This window comes from Ursus arctos, chromosome X, assembly GCF_023065955.2.
Source record: "Ursus arctos isolate Adak ecotype North America chromosome X, UrsArc2.0, whole genome shotgun sequence".
Lineage (NCBI taxonomy): Eukaryota > Metazoa > Chordata > Mammalia > Carnivora > Ursidae > Ursus > Ursus arctos.
This window is the reverse complement of record NC_079873.1, coordinates 84,892,087-84,900,615: the sequence shown is the minus strand read 5'-3', so window position 1 is coordinate 84,900,615 and position 8,529 is coordinate 84,892,087. Positions and strand designations below refer to the sequence as shown.

At 53.5% G+C, this 8,529-nt stretch overlaps 1 protein-coding gene across 1 annotated transcript; it reads left to right on the top strand.

Moving 5' to 3' along the window:
* The first annotated feature begins 2,733 nt into the window (after positions 1–2,733).
* Positions 2,734–7,430, top strand: IRS4 (insulin receptor substrate 4). The gene is made up of 2 exons (XM_026478754.2): positions 2,734–6,595; positions 7,309–7,430. Exons 1-2 carry the CDS (start codon positions 2,734–2,736, stop codon positions 7,428–7,430), a joined length of 3,984 nt encoding a protein of 1,327 aa, XP_026334539.2.
* The last annotated feature ends 1,099 nt before the right edge of the window (positions 7,431–8,529 follow it).

The window sequence follows — 8,529 nt, the reverse complement described above, 5'->3', positions numbered from 1 at the left end:
TTCCACCCCAAGGGACTGATTCTAAACATTAAAAAAAAAACTATAGGAACAATCTGTTTGTTGCAGCATTATCTATAATATTACAAAATAAAAACAGCCTAAATAGCCCAAAGCAGAGGGATTCTTAAGTACATTAATACACAGCTGCCTAGAACACTTTGCAGCATTTTAAATGATATTTAGGTTGATCCGTAATAATACAGGAAAACATTACCTTGTAACATTAAGTGAAAAGAACAAGATACAAAGTGATATAAATTGTAAGCCTACTACTCTACGACAAAACTCTGTAAGGACATGAGGATTTAAAAATCTATTATTTTCAGTATTTTCCAATTTTTATTCAGGATGCCATTTAATGCTTTTCAACACATTTTAAAATGCCATGTCTTTACGCACAGCACTTTCAAATGCATTGCCTTGTTTTCAAACCATCTCTAAAACCCTATGCTTGCAAAGACTCATGAAACTGTGGTTTCATACATGATATAATACGTATCATAAAAATCTCAAATTATTTTATTCATTAGCATTTGGATTGTTAGTGTAGGAAATCTATGTATGTGACCAGGCAGCTGAAATATGTAGGGAGCAGCTCCAGTCAGGGCTCTCTGAGCATCCACACTCATTCTGCTCCTAAGAGCCCCTTTCAGAAACCTCGGGCTGTTCCGAGCACCTGTGAATGTGCTGTGCTTACAAGCGGCAGCAGAGGGAACGTTAATGTTTCTAACATTTTGGAGACAACCGAAACCAATTTCTTTTTTCCCCAAGTGTGAGCGTCAAAAAGGAGCCCTTCATCCATATATGTTTATTCTGTTCCTAAGAGAGAACAAACTCTTAAAAGGGCAGGGATGGGGTTTATTTTTATGATGTATACATTGCCTCCTTTGCTGTTAGATTTGATAAATAATACCCTTTGCAGCATCCACCCTAGGGGCAAAGGTGAACCAACGTTCCTTTCTTTCAGAGAGAAATATCATTTGTCTCCCCCTATTTTTGCCCCCAAGCCCCTCTTTGCACTTGTGGTCACTCCTTGACATTTGAATGTAATACTGACCCATCTCCACACTTAGGAAGCTGAAATCTTAGTAAAAGACAAACTGAGAAAGAGGGGGGGGGGAGAGGGAAGAGAGAGACTTAAAGAGGTTGCACTTACACTCCAGCACTTTTTCCAGAAACAAGGGAGGCAGTAGTTCTGATTTTTGTGATGTCAAATTGTAGACTGAAATTCAGCAAAATTCTTTTCTTGACGCGAGGGATGTGAACTATATTCTAGGATATGTATTCGCTGTGATCCTTTGTTCTAGGTACAAGCTTTCCTTTTCTAAAGATTTTCGGTCTCGCTCAAGGAAAGGGAAACATTATTATTTTGAAATTCCCTTAAAGGCGCCTTTCAAAACATCTCTCACGGGAAAATAATCACAACAGCTCATCTCTGGCGTATTTCAGTAGAATCGAGTCCGAGTTTTTTCAACATGGCTGTATACTTTGCAGGCCCCCAAATTTGTGCTTTTATAGACATCACTAATCAAATAGCCAGAAACCGCATCTTTAACCACCCTACGTTTCGTGGACTAGAAATGGGCTCTGATTAAAGATCGTGCTCATTTTAAAGGCTTAGCTGTTATTCGGGTGCCTGAGAGTCGCGGGCTTTTGTCAGGGCTGGAGCGGGCTCGGGAGTGCCTGCCGCGCGGTGGGAGGCAGGTCTGAGGGCCCTGATCGTTAACACGTTTCCAGGGGGTGCCCACACTTTCTCCAGAGACGCTCGGCTCCCGGCGCGCGGCGGGAGCGAGGGGACCCGCCTGCGACAAAGATAGAGGATTTCTGTGAGGGACAGGGCGGAGGGAAAAGAGGGCGCCCGCCGCCGGTCCCCGGGTCACCGCGGCTCAGGGATCCGCACGAGTTTTAGCACTACCATTAGCAGCTACTTGCAGAGGGTTGTTTACCGCCCGCGTGCGCGACAGCCACACAGTGGAACCCACTCCGGGACCCAAGCCCCGCCCCCGTCGCCCCTGGGCTCCCCTTCTGCTCCCCAAACTAATTAATTCAAGGCTGCCTCCCTGCCAGACACTCCCATTGGCTCCCATCCCGTCCAATGAGAACCTTGCAACAGTTTCACCTGGCTCCCGCTTCCTAAGTAAACAAACAAACTGTCCCGCGGCCGCCAGCTCCCCACCCCGGCGCCGCCCGGGACGGGCCGCACTCCGCCTTCGCCGCCACCCCTCGCCCCCTCCAGCCAATGGAGCCCGGGCTGTGGCGCCCTCGCCCGGCCCCGATCGCGGGCCGCGCGCTCCTCCGCCCCTCCCCGCCTCCCCCCCCCGCCCCCTCGTGCCTTCGTGGACTCCTCAGTAGGACCAGCGTGGCGGGACCCCGCCTCCTCCCGTCGGTCCTCCCGAGGCCCACAGGCCCGGAGATCCCCCGAGCATCTAGGCTGGGGATGAGAAGGCGGCCCAGCCTCTCGGGCCCGCCGCCCCCTCCCCTGCACACCTTTGCGGGCGGCGGCTCGCGGCCCTCCACCACGCCGGTAGCTGGAGTCGCAGCGGCCGCCGCGTGAGGCAGCGGTCACGTGTTGTTTTGCCCGCCGCCGCGCGCTTTGAGTGGAGTGGGCGGGGGCGGGGCCGAGGCGGGAGGGGGCTGGGGCGGGCGGACAGGGGTAGACGGCCTCTTCCCCCAACCCTCCCTTCCCCGAGCCCCCCCTCCCCCTCGCTCACCTTAAAACCGTCGTGCATCACCATGGCGAGTGGCTCCTTCGCTCGCGACCAAGCGACGAGGAGACTGAGAGCTGCAGCAGCGGCAACAGCGGCGGCTCTAGCTGCGGTAGCGACCACCCCACTTCTTTCCTCGGGCACCCCGACCGCACTCATTGGGACCGGGTCGTCTTGTCCGGGAGCCATGTGGCTCTCCGCGGCCTCTGGCTCCCGGTCCGACTCGGAGTCCGATGAGGAGGACCTCCCCGTCGGGGACGAAGTCTGCAAACGCGGCTACCTGCGGAAGCAGAAGCATGGGCACTGGCGCTACTTCGTGCTCAAACTCGAGACCGCCGACGCCCCGGCTCGGCTGGAATACTACGAAAACGCCAGGAAGTTCCGGCACAGTGTCCGCGCCGCGGCAGCGGCGGCGGCGGCGGCCGCCTCCGGCGCCTCGGTCCCCGCGCTCATCCCGCCGCGGCGCGTGATCACCCTGTACCAGTGCTTCTCCGTGAGCCAGCGGGCCGATGCAAGGTATCGACACCTCATCGCCCTCTTCACCCAGGACGAGTACTTCGCGATGGTGGCCGAGAACGAGTCGGAGCAGGAGAGCTGGTACTTGCTGCTCAGCCGCCTCATCCTCGAGAGCAAGCGCCGCCGCTGCGGCACGCCAGGCGCGCAGCCGGATGGGGAGCCGGGCGCGCTGGCGGCTGCAGCGGCGGCGGAGCCACCCTTCTACAAAGATGTGTGGCAGGTAATAATCAAACCCAGGGGGCTGGGGCACAGAAAAGAGCTGAGCGGCGTGTTCCGGCTCTGTCTTACCGACGAGGAGGTGGTATTTGTGAGGCTGAATACCGAAGTGGCCAGCGTGGTCGTCCAGCTCCTGAGCATCCGTCGCTGCGGGCACTCGGAGCAGTATTTCTTCTTGGAAGTGGGTAGGTCCACCGTCATCGGTCCCGGGGAGCTCTGGATGCAGGTCGATGACTGTGTGGTGGCCCAAAACATGCACGAGCTGTTTCTGGAGAAGATGAGAGCCCTGTGCGCAGACGAGTACCGAGCCCGATGCCGCAGCTACAGCATCAGCGTCGGCGCCCACCTGTTAACCCTGCTGTCCACTAGGAGGCACCTGGAAACGCTGCCGCGCGAGCCCGGCGGCTGGCTGAGAAGGTCCCGCTTCGACCAGTTTTACCACCTCAGGGCCGTCGGTGATGGGGAAGACGAGACGCTCCTCACCAGGCGCCACATAACACCCAGCGAACCCGTGCCCCCCTCCAGGCGAGGAAGACTGCACCTGCCCAGAGCGCGCAGGACCAGAAGAGCGATTTCCGCGCCCGCCAGCTGTTTTCGCCGCCTACCACCCAGCCCAGTGCGCGTCCCGCATCCTGCAGAAGTCCCGAGTGACAGAGCTTGCCTGTCTCCTGAAGCTTCTGGCTCTGGCAACTCTGGGGAAGAAGGCAGTCCTCAGGGCCAAGAGGGTCAGGAAGGAAACGGAGGTGACTACATGCCCGTGAACGGATGGGGGTCGGGAAACGGCCAGGGTTCCGGAGGTGGCCAGGGCTCGAGTGGCCAAGGCTCCAGTAGCCAGGGTTCAGGAGGAAACCAGTGCTCTGGCGGGGGGCAGGGCTCCGGAGGAGGCGGCCAGGGCTCCGGTGGCGGTCAGGGCTCAAGCGGTGGCCAGGGCTCCGGTGGCGGCCAGGGCTCAAGCGGTGGCCAGGGCTCACGGGGCCAGGGTGCAGGAGGAAACCAACGTTCAGGAGATGGCCAGGGCACCGCAGGTGGGCACGGCTCGGGCAGTGACCAGGGAGCCGCTGGCGGCGGCAGGGGACATGGCTCAGGCGGTGGGCGGGGACCTGGAGATGGCCACGGCTCAGGCGGGGGCAAGAACTCTGGAGGGGCCAAAGGCTCAGGAAGTGGGAAAACCTCCGATGGCAATGGTGAACGCGGAAAATCTCTGAAGAAAAGGTCCTACTTTGGCAAATTAACTCAAAGCAAGCAGCACATGCCACCACCACCACCTCTTCCCCCTCCACCCCCAACAGCTGGAGCAACTGGCGGTAAAGGGAAGTCTGGGGGAAGGTTCCGACTCTATTTTTGTGCGGACAGGGGAGCCCCAAAAGAACGCAAAGAGGCCAAGGAGGTCAAAGACTTAGAGACCCCAGAAGGTGCAGCTCAGGGTCCCCACAGAGCCAGAGCTTTTGACGAAGATGAGGATGACCCATACATGCCAATGAGGCCAGGGGTGGCTGCGCCTCTCACAAGCTCCAGTGATTATATGCCAATGGCTCCTCAAAACTTCTCTGCTTCAAAACGCCACTCTCGATCACCTTTTGAAGATTCAAGAGGTTACATGATGATGTTTCCCACAGTGAGCCCACCACCTGTCCCAAGTCCCCCAAAAGAGCCGGATCCTGAAAAGGAGGATGAGTCAAAGGACAATGACAGTGAGAGTGACTATATGTTTATGGCTCCTGGAGCCGGTGCAATTCCAAAAAACCCCCAAAATCCTCAGGGTGGCTCTTCCTCTAAAAGTTGGAGCTCCTACTTTTCCCTGCCAAATGCTTTTCAGGGCTCCCCGTTGGGACAGAGTGAGCACAGTGAGTATGTACCCATGTTACCTGGAAAAGTCCTGGGGAAGGGCCTAGACAAGGAAGCCTCATCTAACGGGGGCCCCAAAGATGCACTTTCAAAGCCTTCAGCCCAGGGGTCATTCTCAAAGCCTGGAGATGGGGGGTCACCCTCAAAGCCTTCAGATGATGGGCCTCCCAAGAACAAGGCTAAGAGACCTAACCGCCTCTCTTTCATCACAAAAGGAAGTAAAATCAAGCCAAAATCACAAAAGCCCACACATGAGCAGAGAGGAGCTGTCAGCTCTAGTGACTACGTCAACATTGACTTCACCAAGAGAGAGAGCAATGTGCCAGCCCCCTTTATTTACGGACTGCCAGGTTCGTGGGGCATCATTGCTGGACCCAGACCATCCGCCTTTTCCAACTATGTGAATATTGAGTTCGGACTGCCATTTCCAAACGCAGCACACAGGCTCTCGAATCTTTTAAGAGCCATTCCAGGTGCCAACCCCCTTTATCTGGAAGGTGCTAGGTGGCCACTTGCACCTCTACTTCGCAGCGCTACAGGTGGCAGTGCAAGTGAGGAAGAGGGTGACTATATCGAAGTGATTTTCAATCCAGCAATGACACCGATCGTGCCTTTTGGTGACAGTGCCATCCGCTATGATGCTCAAACAGGTCGCATCTATGTGGTCGACCCGTTTTCCGAGTGCTGTATGGACATTTCTCTTTCCCCCGGCCGCTATTCCGAACCACCACCTGTAGCCAGGCTGCTGCAGGAAGAACAGCGGCTAGAGCGAAGACGCCCGCAAAGCCGTTCGCAAAGTTTCTTTGGGTCCGCCAGGGCCGCGGTCTCGGCTTTCCCAACCGACAGCCTCGAGAGAGACCTCTCGGCCCCCTTTGCCTCGGCCGCCGCCGCCTCGGCAGCCGTGCCAGCCTTAGCCTTGAGCCGGGCGGTAGCCGCCGCCTCGGCCTCCGCCCTCGCCGTGGCCCCGGGCATCGGGGCAGCCGCCAGGGGCTTGGATGCCGCCGCAGGGTTTGACTCCGCCTCCGTCCGCTGGTTCCGACCTGTTGCTGGCGCCGCGGCCTCCGAAGCGGTCAGGGGGGCACAAAACGTTGCCGGTGGCTCGAACCCGAGAGCCCCCAACCCGTCTGCAGACCTAGCCGGAGGTGAGAACGGGGCCGCCGCGGCCGCGCCCCCACCACCACCTCGCCGCCCTGTGCCGAGTCCCCCCGAGCTCGAGGAGTCTGACAACGACGACGACGACGACGACGACGAAACGTACGTGAGAATGGACTTTGCCAGACCCGACTACAAGAAGTTCGACTCTCCCCGCAGAGGTGGGTAATTTTGGAATTCATTTCCCGAAGTTAATGGTTATTGCTTAATGAATCGATGTCTAAGGCGTTAGGAAAAAAGTGAGTTCCCATTCCATTAACTGGTGCCTATGTAGCACGCAAAGTAGAATTCAGTTTTCATTATTCGCGCACTACCTTGTGATCTTTGCGAAAACTTAAGTTTTGATCCACTCATCAATTTGTTTATTTGGGGGAAAAAAACTCGATTATCACTTAAACATTGGTTTGACTTTTTAGGAGTAGTTAAAGCTGAAGGATATCCATATAGCATGAGGATGCTTTCAAACATCCTTCCCTAACACTTACTGGACTTAGCAAACAGGACACCATAAATTGGAGCCTGTCAACTCCTTTTCAAATCAACAGGTAAAAGCTACTCTGCTACAAATACCCATATTTGATTACAAGAATTTTAGTAAGAGCACAGAATATTAAGCAGTAATCATTGACTGTAACTTTGGGGGGAGGTACACTTTCTCCTTCGACAGTTACTTTTTGAAAAAGCAGTCATTGTTGCTTTTTAGAAAGCAGTCATTGTTACGCTAGTTTGCTGTGATTTACCAAGAAGGTTAAATCTCCATTGTTAGCCTGAATGTCTGGAGGGCACAAAACATAATCTGAAACAACAGGTGATTAAAAGAAGAGCGTGTTTGGCTGTGGAATGTGTTGTGTTGATTTGTTTTGTTTTTACACAGGATACATTGCCAGAAACCTTGAGTGTTCCTTTCCTGTCACTAGTAGTGACAGGCAAGTCACCTTCGCTGTGCCTCATTTTCTTCATGTAACTTCCCGCAAAGAGGGAATGGTGACAACTTGATAATGGGTATGAATATTGTTTGAAAGGCTTAAAAAGCATTGAAAACATCTAATTGGTGTGTCTTCTGGGAAATCCAGTAAAGCAAGATAATAAGGCTGGCGGAAGACCTGACCCCAGGGGCAGCCTTCCCCGGGAACAGTGGAAGTTTTTTAAAGGGTTACTTTTCCAAAGGAAGAAATAAGGGAGAGTAGCAGCTGTCAGACTTGAAAGGAAGACTTAGGGTAAATCTACTGTGTACGTTATGCCACGTTGTTATCAGTGCGTCTGCAGACATTCTCAGGAAATGATTTCCGAAGATGATGTCTCCATAGTCCGTGCCTTCCCTGGTCAGTGAGAATGTGCTTCTTTCCCAGTGAAGGGAAGGGATGGACCCCAGGAGTTTTCATTCCAGTAGTCAGTTTAGTGAAGATTTTTGCTTTGCTTGCTTTGTGGAATGCTTTTGTGATTGGATCTCTGCCCACTGTGCTTGATCAGGCAGAACAAGTCGGGGACTGATCACAACAGTCACCTAACAAGCTCCCTATTTAGTGCAGGTGTAGCCCCCTCCCCTCTCTCCCCCCTGCTTTAGAAAACTTGCCATACAAAAACTCACATTTGCAGCACGGACACATTAAAGAGCGATCATTAGGACGACAAAAGGATGCTTTGGCTTGCCAGGGGATTCAATTCAGATCTCCTTTAAATTTTGACCCCCCCCAATACACACACACACACACACACACACACACGCAGGATCACCACTGCTGCCAGAGCCATGTATTTAAAATATGTAATTCTGTTTTCAAGAAATTAACTCACAATCAGCTTTTCAGGAACAGATCTGTTTTAGTCTGTAAAGTACATCTGAAAATTGGTCTCAAGCTATTGCTTGAACCTAACTGCTGAAGTTGCCATTTGCGACACTGATGTATGCCAAAGCTGCCTGTTTCCCTGGGGTTCTTTGCAAAGGACATGTTTTCTGAGATGTTTGTCTCTACTTTTCAATACTCTTTGTTTAAACAAAGATTACAATTAGTGAAATCTTGTTCCTGCAATAAACCCTGACTTCCCAAGGATTATCTAGATCCAATTATCATTATTTTAGCCTAAGTTGCTGACT

What these genes read in the sequence shown, in the direction of transcription:
- IRS4 (XM_026478754.2), top strand. Translation starts at nt 2,734, where the DNA reads ATGGCGAGTGGCTCCTTCGCTCGCGACCAAGCGACGAGGAGACTGAGA. An exon ending in GTTCGACTCTCCCCGCAGAG is followed by an intron (nt 6,596 to 7,308) that starts GTGGGTAATTTT and finishes GTTTTTACACAG; the next exon opens with GATACATTGCCAGAAACCTT.